This window comes from Xenopus tropicalis, chromosome 4 (assembly GCF_000004195.4).
Source record: "Xenopus tropicalis strain Nigerian chromosome 4, UCB_Xtro_10.0, whole genome shotgun sequence".
NCBI classification, from domain to species: Eukaryota; Metazoa; Chordata; class Amphibia; order Anura; family Pipidae; genus Xenopus; species Xenopus tropicalis.
In genome coordinates, this window is record NC_030680.2 from 110,722,445 (window position 1) to 110,738,195 (window position 15,751).

Here is a 15,751-nt window from a genome sequence, read left to right on the forward strand (position 1 = left end):
TCACATGTACAACCCTAACCTATTTAGAATGCATTGTGACTTTCACTGCCCCCGGAATAAGACAAATGCTTCTGCATGACCCGATGAAGTTCTATGGAAGGGTGTCTCTGTTAGCCAGCCCCAGCACTCAGGAGGGAATTGAGTAAAATACAGGAGCCAATTCAGTACATTTTAAGAAGTGTATTTATGAAGATTTCATTTGTTTGGATAATAAGACCACACCTTGTACTCAGTGACATCATTAAATGTGACTGGGCCCCACAGCATATTCAATTTAGAGCCCCCAAAATATTACTAAATTGACCTATTCTACTGAGATATTTTGAAAATGCTCATTTATTTATTTCTGGGCCCCCTACACTCCAGACCTAAAGTATGGTGATCCAAAGACCCCTTATGCAGGGTTTTTTTTAACATATTGTAACTGAAAGGGCCCTTGTTGAAGAACATATGCATAGCATATATTAATGCCGCAATCATTCTGCAAGATCTGTATGTACTATATTTATAAATAAGCCCTAATGAGCCTATCTGAGCTGGGTGTCCAAATGCAGCTGAAGGGGGGTGAGTTAGGGGATGCATGCATGGCCTACCAAAACTCATGAATGCAGGGATTCATGTGGGGTGAGCCATGTAGACATCTAATTAGTCACCCCCATTCATAGCATTTGCCAATACGGAGTGCAAGGACCTGCACAATGGGTACAAAGTGCAGCACAGGATGCAATAGTCCAATATACACAAAGGCTTGAACTTTGTAAATGGATTTGCACACTGTTCTAACCTTAAATGTAACATCTGCTTTCATTTTAACTGCAGAGTTGCAATAGTTATATTATTCTGACCATGATGTGGGGTAAAGCAAGAACTTAATCCTAAAAATAAACAGACGCCGTCCACACCAAAAAAGGCTTTTATCTTCGGCTGAACATCTTAAAAGCTCATTTTATCCATCTATAGGCCCTGCATTTTGAACAAGAGAAATATTTTTCTCGAATCAAACCTGGTCCTAGGGCTGCTGAATTAACAGAACCAAGAATGAAAAGTTGTCAAACTCAAAACGGCACTAGAATTAACACCCTGGTATGTTCACTACAGCCCTTACACAGGTACAGTTTTATAGCAACAAGCTAGCTCACAGGAAATTGTGCCATTTCACAAGCAAATTAACACCAACCGAAATAGTAACAGTGTGGTAAAAGTAACTAGGAGTATGCTTCTGCCCAGTGCACACTAATAGCAATTCTGTTTTTTCAACACAGATAGTCTATTACAAACAACCAGAGTCTATTACAAACAACATGAACTTTACAACGTTACAGGATTATAAATGAACTAATACAGCAACTAATACATTATTATTGCACCATTCCTCTTATATTGGCCTTTGCATGAGCGGCCCTTGGAAACAATCAGCTTAGCAGACATTAAAAAATAAGCCAAATAATGTCCCTGTATTTGCACAGGAGTCATCACCTTGCACCATTGACTTTGTGATCCAAACCCAATCCATCTGATCAATGCAATATAGTAATTCACATGGGCAGCCAACATATACTGGTGCAATACTTCTTACTTTGTCTCACATGTAGTCATTAAGTTATGTGACTCAGGAGAAGATGCGGGTTTCAATTTCTGGTAATGTGTTTGTGCCAGCTTCTTGTGAGCCTGGTCAACTCCCTATGCCTCAGAAACAAAACACTAAAAAAAACTCTGCAGAGATATCTTTTCCTGATATAATCATCTGTCATCTAAGACCTATGGTGTTCAGAATTCAAGGCAGTTGTGCATTAGGAATACTTGTATGCATCCCTCTATAAAATATGGTTGTAGGAAACACTGAGAAAGAGGCAAATTTATTAAAGCAGGAATGTTAGTGATCCACCACTTCCCCCCAGAAAACTATTTCAAGGAATGCTGTCATGGGAAAACATGTTTTTTTAAAAACACATCAGTTAATAGAGCTTCTCCAGCAGAAGCCTGCATTGCAATCAATTTTTCAAAACACGGATTTTTTTTTATATTTAATTTTGAAATTTTACATGGGGCTAGCCATATTCTTCATTTCCCAGGGTGCCGCAGCCATGTGACCCGTACTCTGATAAACTTCAGTCACACTTTGCTGCTGAGTTGGGAAGGTAGCAAGATAGCAGCTCCCAGCAGATATCAGAATAGCATTTCAAAGTAAGAAATCAAAGTCCGGCTTGGGACTAATCCAATTACATGGGAGTAGGGGAAACAATAGGTTACCTGAAAGCAGTTCTAATTATTTGCTATGTAAATGGAGTAATTTAGAAGTAAAACATATACCATAAAAATCATGACAGTATCCCTTTAATGATCGTAAGAAGCACAACAGTACATAGTAATATGAATAATATGTATATCTCTGGGGAGGGAGCAGGAAGGGGGCTCATTAGATGGCAGTGGATAGAGGCTTTTGTCCAGGAGTGTTTTGTTCTCCTTTAATTTTACCTTTAAGATAACTTTTAGTAAGCTATAGAATGGCTGATTCTAAGCAACCTTTCATTTGATCTTTATTTTTTCTCCTTTATAGTGTTTTTCATTTTTTGCTTTCTTCTTCTGAATCTTTCTTGCTTTTAAATTGGGGGTCAATGACTCCAGCAACCAAACAACCATTGCTCTGTGAGACTGCAGTTTATTTTTACTGTTTATTTTTATTACATATCGTTCTATCTAGTCCACTCCAATTGATATTCCAGTCTCTCATTCAAATCACTGCCTGGTTGGTAGGGTAATTTGGGCCCTAGCAACATAGATGTTGAAACACCAAACTGAAGAGCTGCTGAACAAAAGGTAAAACAATTCAAAAACTACAAATAATAAAAAAAGACCAATTACAATTTGTTTTAGAATATCACTTTCCACATCAGTGATTCGTAACCAGTGGTTCATGAGCAACATGTTGCTTATCTTTAAATTTCCAGCTTGGAGACAAGTTTTGGAAGCCCAGAGACACAGTTTAACTCCAAGCAGAGCCTCCTGCAGGCCAGCAGTCCACATAGGGCTAACAAACAAGCAATCACACTCCGTATTTGGCATCCCCCAAAGAACTTTTTTACGCTTGTGTGGCTCACCAACACTTTTTATCATGTAACCGAAAAAGAAAAAAAAGGGTCCACCCCCCCCCAACATAACCCACTTCTACAAGGCAGTGGTTAATGGCTTATGTTCCGTAGAACACCCAGAGCTCTTCAATCACCCCCATTATAGCCTGTTCTGCCTTACCTATTTACCATGCAGCAGTAGCTCAGAGAGCGCTGCACATATAGCTGCATTAATAAGAGGCAGAGAAAAGACATTATTTTTTTTTACAGAGCTGCAATCACATATACATAACTCCCATTTTGAAAATGGAAGGGGGACACCTAGGCACCCCTAAATACCACTCCCATTTTACTAAATTCGACAGGTTATTTCAAGTTTGAACACATTCTGGGGGTTTTGGGGTCTTGTTTTATGTGTTTTGTTAAAAAAGCTGAAATTGCCCTTCCAATTTTATCTAAGTGCAGGTGTGGTTTGTTAACTTTCTGGGCTCTCTGCTAAAAGCTAGTTTTAATTAAGTTTGAGGAACATTTGTATCTAAATGCAGGTGAAGCTTGTTTAACTTTCTGGGCTCTGTCAAAAGCTACTTTTTCATTAAATTTGTATCTTTTTTAGTTCAGTTCAGGAGATCAAAGGGAAATGAGGAACTTTTCAATAAGAATCCTGGACTGCCGGTTGAGCTGTCAAAAGAGGGACTGTCCCGCGAAAATCTGGACAGTTGGGAGGTATGGAAATAGAAGCCCTATACAGGAAGTACAAACAAGGACAAGCATAAAATTCAATGTCCTTATTATCAATCAAAATGTTTTTCATCCAAATACATTTTTGAAACCCAGTATGTTTTAAATCTTAGCCATGAGACCAGATCAGGATTTCTGATGGCAGCGTTTACTGAGGCTATGAATATCCTTCTGGTAGGACACCTAGTTTAGTGCTAAGAATAAATAATGCAGCATTTACACTGACCAAGAAAGAATTGTTAATATCACCTTTTTGTACTGCTTTTAGTTTTGGTGTCATGGCATAAATGACATTAGTTACATCAGATATGGGTTTTTTTTCTTTGTTTTTTTGTTTTTTTTTAATTTACAAAACATGAAGAAGGGGGTTCAAATGCCAGGCCTGATTTATATTTCTGACTCTCTTCTTTTAATTCCATTATGGGGTGAATTCACATAAGTGTTGTTAAATTGGAGATAACTTTTGTTAAAGCCATAAATCATGAAATGACAAATTCACTATTGTCTAAACACATTTTTTTTTTATTTCACTCTAAGCAAAACTGAGCATGCACTGATGATCTTCATATTATATATTGTAACCATACAGGCATCAATTCCCCCCTACAGTATACTGAATCACCCCAAAGTGCATGCACTGATGCAAGGGAAACCTGGAATTATAATCAAACTGTAATTCCCGGATTCCCTTAGCACTCTGTGTCAACAGCTGCAACTTGTGGGCCACCATTTGCACGAGTTGAGTACAAGTTTTGGTATGTTATTTATGCTGGAGTTCTGGAAAGAAACTGCATTGTGGGTTTTGCATATGAATTTGCCACTTTGGACGGATTTGCTAAAACAGATGTAAAATGTCCCCTCTGTTCTGATATTTAAAGAACATGTTAAGTGCCAAAATGTTAGGCACCCCCCAGTGAAATAGTTCAATAGACACACCCTGCGTCAGACCGGGTCAAACCGGGAAAAAAAACCTGGTGGGCCCCAGCCCTAGTGGGCCCCGGCAGGCCAGACCCAAACCCCCTGGGGTACTCCTGTGATCCTTTGGTCTCCCTCCCCCAAAGCGCTACAGGTAAGTTTCATTTAGGGGGAGGGGGTCAGAGGGTGTTGGGGGCCCCTGCAGGGGGGAAGTGAAGACAGCAGGGGCCATTGGGGGTGCAGGGGCCCCTGAGGCAGAAGCCCCAGTGGGCTCTGCACCTCCAGTCCGACCCTGACCACACCAGCCTGTGAAAAAAGTGTCTAAGCACCATCTAAGCCATCATCTCCTTACTTAGGTGCCTAGTTCCTGTGTTACTTCCTCAGACAATTTTTTGCACAGACTGGTGTGGTTTTCTCTGAACAGGAGCGCCAGCCTCGGGAAAAAAACTTAAGGAGCTATTTCACATGGTGCCCCCAGTGAAAAAGACTTAATATGTCATTTAAACAAGTATTTGGTTGCTATGTACAGTTAGCACTGTTACCTGATACCGGGCTGAACACCAGATTAAAAAAGGTTAACAGCAGTTTAAATGGCAGACCACAAAGGGGCAGAAGAGACAGCACAGAAACTTGAAAATGAAATGAAAATGAAAAATTAAATAAGTGCCAAAAGAACACTTTCAGCATTTTAAGAAGTTAGTTGCTCATATGTACCAAAACCTGACTATTCATTTTTCTCTCAGATATACTCCCTACTACTGCTCAGAAAAACACAACCATAATGCCATGTTTATTACAATTCCCCTAAAATGAGAACATATTCTTGCTTTACTTGCTATGAAATTATGTAGTTTTAAATGTTCTGGAACTAGGATGGCAGCTCAGTATAATAATCTACAAACTATAAGCCTTACAAATGCACCGGGAACTTAAAGGTAAACTGAAATGTTGCATAAAGTTGATAATTTCCTGTACATAGCCATTTTTGTAACATCACATATCTATATATAACTACCGCAGTGTATAGGTCCCCAGTTTCAACCCCCTTCACACAATATGCTGCATTATCTAGAGCCACAGATATCTACAGATTTACTGATTAAGCTTGAAAACTGATACAGAGCCTGAAATACACATACAGTATCATGGGAATTTATGGTCTCCACACATAATTGTTGGACAGTTTAGTTACCTGTTAACTAATTAGAGTGAGATAAATGTGTGTATTGCCCCAGAAAAACTTGAATGAAATCCATTTTGGATGAAAGCTAAAAAACAACTATGCTGGTGTCTACTCCCCTTCTACTTGCACGACTCTACTATAGGACCCAAACCCCTTTTATTTATCAAAGTGAAACCAAATTATAGGGAAGTTAAAAGCATTGCACCCATAAGACTGATGGCCACTTAAAGCCCAACAATAGAGGAAATCCACAATTAGTCAGAATATTTACCACACCTGAACTGGTTAGGCAAAATATTTTATGGTTACATAATAGGTTACAAAGCACGCAAAAAAATAAGATGTAAACCACATCAACATATACATGGAAAGAAAAACAGGGATAAAACCTTAGATGTATCATTTACCCACAAGTATTTTTGCACCCAGAAGACTCATTGAACTGCACTGGAGAAACCAGGTAAAAACTGTACTTTGTGTTGAACTCATCATATATTTGTCTGTAATGCAATGGGGGACAACAGCCCCAACACTAAGGCTGATGCCACACGGGCGTATTCTCTTCAAGCCCAAAAACGCTTGCCAAGAATACGCCCCACTACTTACCCAAACTTGTGCCTGCACCCGAATGAATGAAATACGCTCGGGTGCAGGCACATGTCCGCCAAATACGCGAGACTTCGTATCTTCAGCGAATATCGGCTACATGTGCCTGCACCCGAGCGTATTTCATTCATTCGGGTGCAGGCACAGGTAAGAGGCGTATGGCGGTATTTTCTGCAAGCGATTTTCAGCTTGCTGAAAATATGCACCATATGCTGTGTGTGGCATCAGCATGAGAACTATCCAATGGTTTGGCAAAAGATGCTGAGGTGTGTAGTTCATAACAGCCGTAAGGTATTAAGCTTGACACCCCTGAAATACCTTCCTTTTATTTTATTCTGTATAGGTAAATTTAGATGAAAAACAGTGCCTTTGTTAACTAGATTAATGACATCATTCTATTTTATTGCATTATAAACTTGCATTGAGCTCTTAGGGCTAAACCCCACAGGAGATTTTGATCAGATTTGGTGTGTTAGATTTTATCTGATCTTGTCATGCAACTCTACGCAACAGCATGCAACAGTACAAGATTTTGTAGGATCCTACAAAGCCTGATCTTTGGTGGTTCATTTTAAGCTAGCTTTTAGTATGTTATAGAATGACCTATTATAAGTAACTTTTTAATTGGCTTTTATTGTTTTTTTGTTATAGTTTTTTATTATTTGCCTTCTTTTTGCAACTCTTTGCAGCTTTTAAATAGGGATCACTGACCCCAGCCAAAAATGTATTGCTTTGAGAAGCTAGGTTTTATTGTTATTGTTACTTTTTGCAAGAAAAAAAAATCTTAGACACCATCAGATTTTATATGATTGGTTGAAAAAACAGCATTCCATTTCGACAGGCATGTTGTGTAGGATGGCAAATCTTTCATTTAGTTTACACATAAGATTTTTCTATCAATCTCATATTTTAATCCATGCAACTACATCCAACTTGTTGGATGCGTTTTGTTGATTCAACACCACCCGACAAAAGCTCCCATGGAGTTTAGCCTTATAAACACAGCATATAGTGATTTAAAAACTCAATGTAATGCAGCTGTGCTAAACCACAGATTTGGATGCTGGTGGGTACAACCAGACAGAATAAAACAGAATCAGTTATTTAGGTGCCAAATGTCTGTTAAAGTAATGTCATGTTATGTGTAAGAGCCCTAACAATAGAGGAATGTTACTGCTTCTTAGCTGAGTAAGAGGAATGGTAACATGCATTTACAACAGAGAATTATACCTTTGCAAAATCCCGGACATCAAATAAGTCAAAAGCTTCAAAAAGGTCACTTTTCTTCATACCGAATGCATCGCAGCACACAGACAGAAAGGTTCGGATATTCTTCAAACACAAAAACTAGAAAGGAATAGAAATACTTTAGACTTTAGGTTATTTACAAGTGAGCTTGTACAAAAGCAAAATTATCATTTCTACAAATGAATATACAATATATATATATATATATATATATATATATATATATATATATACATAGAGTGTGGTGTCCTCCATCCAGCCACAGTTAAAAGGATACTGACAATTCAAACAATAGAAATTGTCGGTGAACTATGTATAAAATACTTGTGAAAAAAGCTTTAGCTCCTAGTTGTTGCTCTGTGCTGCAACCAAATACAATTGTAGAAATACAAAAAATAGGAAAAAAGCTTCAGCAGGTTTGCTGCAAAACATTTATTATGGGTATTGGTACTACCCATAATAAATGTTTTGCAACAAACCTGCTGAAGCTTTTTTCCTGTCTTTTGGATTTCTACAAGAATACTGACAATTGTGGAGTTCTCTCTCAAAATCCACAGCAACTGGTGTCTAGAATATATACTTTACTGGACTTTTGCCAACTTTTTATGTCATAAGTGAAAAGTAAACACCAAGAACAGTGACCAATTAATTAATATTAAACATAGCATAGTCTAGATCAGCGCTGTCCAACTTCTGTGGTACTGAGGGCCAGAATTTTTCTGGTCTACATGGTGGAGGGCCGATAATGCTCTATCAAGGGCTTTATCGGCCCTCCGCCAAAATGCCAAAGGAAGATGAAAAAGTAAAAAAGTGAAAGGGGAGAATTATGCAGATATTAAAAAGAAATCACTTTAGCAAAACATTTTCTCGAGAAAAGTAATTTCACAAATACGGTGGCAGAGTTTAGAGAAAAGTGGGGTGAGAGCTGGTCAGGATAAGAAAAACATTTGGTTTCAACATGAGCATTATTGGATTTTGGCATGGGGGCCTTAACGAAGAGTTTAGTTTATTTTGTTTTTTATAATCTGTCTTTTTATCCTTAATTAATTATTTTTTGTTTTTGTTTGCAGAGATGTTTAATGAAAACATTATATCCAGGGCCAGATCCTGCATACTCACTGGGTTTAGGGTAAGGTATTACAATTTGTTCCAATTATCTCTGGATATAAAAAATTTTTTGTTAAGTTTGACATTTTATTGCTACAGTGTCAAACTTTTTTATAGGGATTATTTTCTATCATGTTACCAAGTTAATTAAATATTCTAATCACGTGTGATGTTACGTGGTACCCTTTAAATACCTCGTTGCTTTATTTGTTGTTATGTCTGACGAAGGAGACTGCCCCAAAACGTTACTTTTGTACTTGCACTAAATAAACACGTAGCGCAGCAAAAACCCAAAAGGTTGGTGCTCGCTGCAGGGATTTAACCCTTCATTTATATGTAAAAGAAGTTTACTATGTCATATTAAGACATACCCTTAAATGCATATGGCTCCTCCTCCCCTGTGGATAGCACAGCAACCCCCAACACATAATTACACATCATAGGGACCATAAAATGACTATTTTCAGGTTCACCTCCCACAGGAAACATAGGACAGGCAGAGTATGGCACACACAGGCAGCATAGGGCAGGCAGAGTATGGTACACACAGGTAGCATAGGGCAGGCAGAGTATGACACATACAGGCATCATAGGGCAGGCAGAGTATGGCACACACAGGCAGCATAGAGCAGGCAGAGTATGGCACACACAGGCAGCATAGGGCAGGCAGAGTATGGCACACATAGGCAGCATAGAGCAGGCAGAGTATGGCACACACAAGCAGCATAGGGCTGGCAGAGTATGGCACACACAGGCAGCATAGGGCAGGCAGAGTATGGTACACACAGGCAGCATAGGGCAGGCAGAGTATGACACATACAGGCTTCATAGGGCAGGCAGATTATGGTACACACAGGCAGCATAGGGCAGGCAGAGTATGACACATACAGGCATCATAGGGCAGGCAGAGTATGGCACACATAGGCAGTATAGGGCAGGCAGAGTATGTCTCACAGGCAGCATAGGGCAGGCAGTACATACAGTGACACAATGCTGGCATTGCTCTTACAGTCTGTGTTGTGAACAGGTGAGCAATGTGGGTGCTTACTCTCTGAGTTGTGAACAATGCAGGGGCTTAAAGTGTGAACAGTATGCAGTATTACCGGTGTGAACAATACATGATAGTAAATGTGTGAAAAATGTTTGAGATTACAGGTGTAAACAATACAGTGGTTTACAGTCTGAATATGAAATGTAAACAATGCAAGAGGCCAGGTAATCTCAGTACCATTTAAAGCTTACATAAAAGTAAGCAGTCACAGTAGCCAAACAGGTGTGGGGGGCCACACGGGGGGCCTGGGCCACCAGTTGGAAAGACACTGGTCTAGATGATGGTTTACATGATCATTATAGTAAGATACTAATTAGCTTGATATCTCTTCCTATTGTTATTGATAATAAGAATAGGCCATATACATACCACACATAATAGATACATTGTTTTAGAAATGTAATTAAATAAAAAGGTAATGAACACTATACAGAAATGCTGAGACTTTACTGTATATATTGATTACGGATAAACTGCACCAAACATTGATGAAAGATTTATATGCACTTATAGCTGCTCTAGCCATAAATCTTAAAAAAGCAGAGAAGGTACGGAGATAATAAATAACAATGTTGCATTTATCCTCTTAATTGTGGCTGCTAATGCACATACAAGAATAGACCCTGGATTGTACAGTTCATGAAGCTAATCCTCAATAAAATGATGCATCTATTATATCTTTACTAATAATAACTTTATTTATTTTTATTAATAAAGCTTTAAAAATTGCACCAGTACAATAAAATTAGTGCAAATGACTGCTCTAAAAGAAAAGACACCTTCCTATCCTATGTACAGAATAAATGATACCCAGAATGCAACAGCCAGAACCCAAACACATAATTATTTATATAATATAACAGTCAGTTCAAAGTATTTTCTAACATACTTCATTACTCATAAGACATGAGCGTATATAGTATATCTAGTTGGGGTAACTGTAAAGCAACTGGACTTGCTGAGTAATCCTGAAAACATTTCAACATTTGAGTAGTTTCTTCATTAGTGAGCCCAGTTGCTTTGCATTTACTACCACCAGATATATCATGGCCTGTATAAAGGAAGACTTTCATTGTCAAGAGTTCATGGTGTGTTGCAGCATCTACAGATACTGGTCAGGTTGTGACACAGATGGATGTTACAGCCTATTTATGTCAGGTCTGGGATGGTGTAATATGGCCATCCTTAGAATTAATTCTCTGCCACTTTTTACAGGAAAGTATGGTGCAGCAACACAATTTCCTGCATATCACTCCCCACCCCCCAAAATATACATTTATTTTCCTGTATATGAAAGTACATTGAGAGACTGTGTTTGCAGTTCAGTTGTTTTGAGTCGCCTACACTTCAGTGTCACTATCAGTTTCATGGTGAACTCTATAGTAAAAAGAACTCTATTCACTTAGCAGCATAGTCATAAGTGGAGTGTAGGTGTGTGTTTCATATATGTTATTATGTTAAATTCCTGTAATTCCCTTTTGCAATAATTCCTATACCCATAGCAATGGACTGAAATTCAGTAAAATGTATAAAGAATTCTAAAATTGGGAGACTCAAAATCAGTCAAGTATCAAGTGTTTAGGAGAGTTTGCCAAAACGGAGCCTGCGCAGTTGCTGCTAGACCTGGGAACAGCTTCAACCTCAACCGTGCATATTCCTGCAGACTCTGTAAGCAGAGTTAATGAAGAGGATCGGAACAGGCAGAGGATGGCATCTGTGAATTCCTCTGTGCACCTCTGCATGTTTATGGTAGGAATATGGTATGGAATATACTGTGCAGAGAGGTAGCATGGAGGGGGTTCAGTGGAGGCCAGTTGAGGAGGGCTGCATTTACCTGATTAATGGAAATTAAGTCAAGGAATGCTAAGATGTTCCTCTTCCAAATTTCTGGTAAATTCAGGATCTGTTAATTTCTCATGACAAAAATACACATATAGCTGAGCTGCTCTTTTAAAGCTTTTTCATGTTTTTCTCCTACCCTTTTTTTAAAGGAGAGCTAAACATATAAATCAGCCATTGATTATAAACGCTTACCCAATACCCATGAAGTATTAGTATTTAGACAAGTAATTACCCCACTTCCTTTCTAAAAAAAAAAGCCAAGTGAACAAATGGGGCTAGGGAATTGACAACCTCCCAAGACACCATATTGCTACCATCACTTGCTATTCTTAAATCTTATTCAATAAATAAAGAGTGTATGTTTATTAAGGTGTGATTGAATTGATAATATGTTCCTACAGACCATTACTACCATGGGAATGGGATGACAGATTGTGACCATGTTGCCAGTCCCATGTGTATAGACTTCACACTACTGCCTGTTCATAATTCACCACAATTTTGTTCTTATACTCCCTTGTTCTTTTCTTGCTATCAATGGTCTAAAACAACAGGAGAAATGGCAAGGAATTATTGACAACATTACCCAAACCTTAGTATAGGAAGTGATCATCTCCAGAAAAAAGGTTTTCATTCAATGCTATTCTGTGGCATAGGTTAAATATCAGTTCTTGTACAAATACAATGAAGTCTCTAAATTTGTATGAGTTAACCTGAATGTTACTATTTTTGGTTAGCATAGTCCCTTAAAATCCCTATGGTTAGCCTTTTTGTTCTGCACTAAGCACTAAGGTTTCCAAAACGGGAAGCATAATACTTTCCGGAATTAGAAGTGAAAATGTTATGCAATGTGGGTATCTATACAAAAAAATTATAGTGAGAAAGGGACCATAACAGTCTAAAAAACTAAGCAGAATATATAGCACACTGTGAAGTTTATGAATCTGTATTATACACAAAGCAGTGGCTGTATTTGCCTTGTACACAGAGCAGCATGTATCTATATTTTATTTTGTGGGTGTTTTCTGTATTATTACAATGTGATTCTGTAACATACAAACAGCAGTGACTGTATCAATGTTATGCAGAGACCAGTAGATGTATCAGTAGTTTACACAGAGCAGAGGTTATATCAGTTGTAATACACAGACAGCAGCAGATGCATCGCTTCGTTTGCCTGAAGTTGGTGTCTTGTGAGGTCTCCTCGATGCACTAGAATTAAATAATCTCCATTGTGAGAGATGCATTGGGCGCCACTACAGAACATCTTGGTGCCACCATTACACTGGCAAATTTCAAAAATCATTCTAAAAGCGGAACTTTCCACACTATATCCAGTGAGTAAATGTCCCTTTCTAGGAATTGTACAAATGGCACTGCATGTATCACTTTAATACACAGAGCAGAGTGGATATACCTAATATGTTCTGGTTTGTGTATTTTGTATTACACTTAGGACAATGAGTGTATCTGTAATATACACAGAGAACTGAGTGCATCTGTATTACAGAACAAGCAGTGTGTATATCTGTACACAGAACAGCCAGACAGGAATATGTTCTATATTGATCTGTAACATTGCCTCTTTCCCTTGCTCCCTCCTGTCCTTTATTACACGTACCCCCCCCTCACCCTGTTTCCTGTCAGACAGATGAATTGATTGTTCTGCATTGCCTCTTTGACCCCTTGCTAATTTGTGACCTGTATTAATAATGCACAGAGGTCTAAGCTGCCATTTCATTTAAATACAGTCTGTTAAACTGTGTTTCCTCCAACAGACCATATTAATAATCAAACAACATATTTAAGTCTGTCTTCATGGCAGACTCCTGTATTGCCTCCTTCCTATGTATCCTCACCTCCGTACATCTATGCATGGAAAGTCCATTTCCTCTGTATCCCCTGCACACCAGGTATATCTGCACTTAATTGTGCAGCCTGTGAGCAGCCAGATCAGTTTTACACAGAAAGGCATTCTACTGTTCTTGTTTCCAAACGATGACATCTTACATTCCACTTTCCATCAGGACATCCTGCCCCCACTCCTGTTTATCAGGATATCCTACTGCTCACTTTATTCACAAGGCATTGTATTACCCCTCTCCCCCAGCTTGTGCTCCTACAGTATATATTCTTCTTATACCTGAACATTTTTGTGAGCCTATCCTTATATAATATTGTTTTTTCATCCTGCCTCTAAGGCCCGTACTCAAGTTATGGCATTTAAATGTTCTCCACTTTTACACTATGCCTGTCCTTCACAATAGGGTTTAGTTATATCCACAAGTGCAGTTGTGGTCTCTACAATTTTTCCCACAGTCACTTGAACATAAAACCACATATATTAAAGGAACTGTGAGCCAAAATGTGTTCCTTGCACTTCAGCAAAGTTGCACTCTGCACCGCTCAGGCCTTCCTGCCTTCCATTCTGAATCAAGCACCGCTGCACCTATTGTGGAGAGGTTCCCTTCACGAGTAGTGTCAATAGGCACAGCACACTTGCGCCTAAGGAATCTGGTGCAGATGTCACTGACATACCTAACACCAGAAATTATGCCAGGCAGACTTCCATGTAACTGTGTCTGTCTAATTTGTGATGAAATGCCTGCATGGTTGCATAATTTTGACAAATTGTATGCAATAGTGCCAGGTGCAAACTAACTGCATCAAGCACATTATACCCCTTGGGAATGCAATGATACTAGAATTGTGGGGGAAATCCTACACCGGAGTTGCAAGATATTAGGGAATTCCTCCTTATCTATAGCCTGCAGATTGTATTGTCCTATATTGCAAGATCCAGTGTTAAAAGTCAGGTATAAACTAATGCTTTAATGATGGGCTATTAATGTATGTTGGGTGATACCACGTTAACAAATACAAAATTACAAAATTCAAAACACAATTTTACCTCAAGTCATGGGGGTATCACAGATATGTCTGACATATTAAACCTTACCCTAGTCTGTGGCCTCATGGTTGGAATGTTAACATCTGTCTTATGAAAAGATCATTCTCCCAGAACCACACTGGCTGGGAAGTTTTCTCACAAGCAATTCTCCACAGTTTTGTCTAAGCAATTTTACTCTAATAAAAGACACCAAGCCAATACATCACAAAACTCCATCTCCCATAAGCCTATGACTGACAGGAGGAATTTGAAAGAGATGTGTAACATGAGAAACTATACATGAATGGATCCCTAGGGCAGACAGGGATATATCACTATACATTCTTATCTTTATATTTTGTAAAACATACCAAAGGAGCTAATAATTTTATACAGCAAAATAATGTACCCCCTATTGTAAAATATATGGAACTCCTCAATGACTTCTAACATCCTCATATTTTACATCAGGGGGTACATTATTTACTATAATACACAAGTTTCAATGATATAAATAAATTACATCACTAACCACTGATTATAACAGATGATATCACCAAGCACTATTTATAAGGATATAAAGTACAGGATATTCATGGCTCTTGTTTATCTTGCATTGATTAAGGGCAAAGTCACATGTTGCATAGGGCCTGCTTCTCTCTGCCTGCATTTTCTAATGCAGAAGGTGAGAAGCGGATCCACTCTCATCCACAGCTCCTTGTAGCTGCACTGACAGGCACAGCATCTGAGTGCAGCTACGCGGAGCGAAGATCAGCCCCAGAATGCTCTAAAGGGCAGAAGAGTCTGAATTACAAACATATGAAAACGTTTAAATTATGATCATCATCGTATTGCTGTTTTATGAGATTAAAGGTGGCTGAAGTAACTGAAGAATTAGAGGGGACACAAAGAAACATCAATGTATTTGAAGTTTATTATACCAGTAACTGTATTAGAAGAGAAAAGTACTCTTACTAGTAATTTAAGAACCTAATTATATTCATTACAAAGCAGAGCAGGAAATTTCAGAAAATTGGGATACAAATCTAAGACAATTTCCTTTTATTAAACAAGGAAATTCAATAGCACAGTGATTCTGAAAA

At 38.5% G+C, this 15,751-nt stretch overlaps 1 protein-coding gene across 2 annotated transcripts in view; it reads right to left on the bottom strand.

Moving 5' to 3' along the window:
* Nucleotides 1-15,751, bottom strand: part of vav3 (vav guanine nucleotide exchange factor 3) — a 113,630-nt gene that overhangs the window by 63,983 nt on the left and 33,896 nt on the right. For both annotated transcript variants that reach the window (XM_002932179.5, XM_012962510.3), the window contains exon 2: nt 7,741-7,857. In XM_002932179.5, coding sequence (XP_002932225.2) covers nt 7,741-7,857 — 117 coding nt within the window. The remainder of the gene's footprint in view (nt 1-7,740; nt 7,858-15,751) is intronic.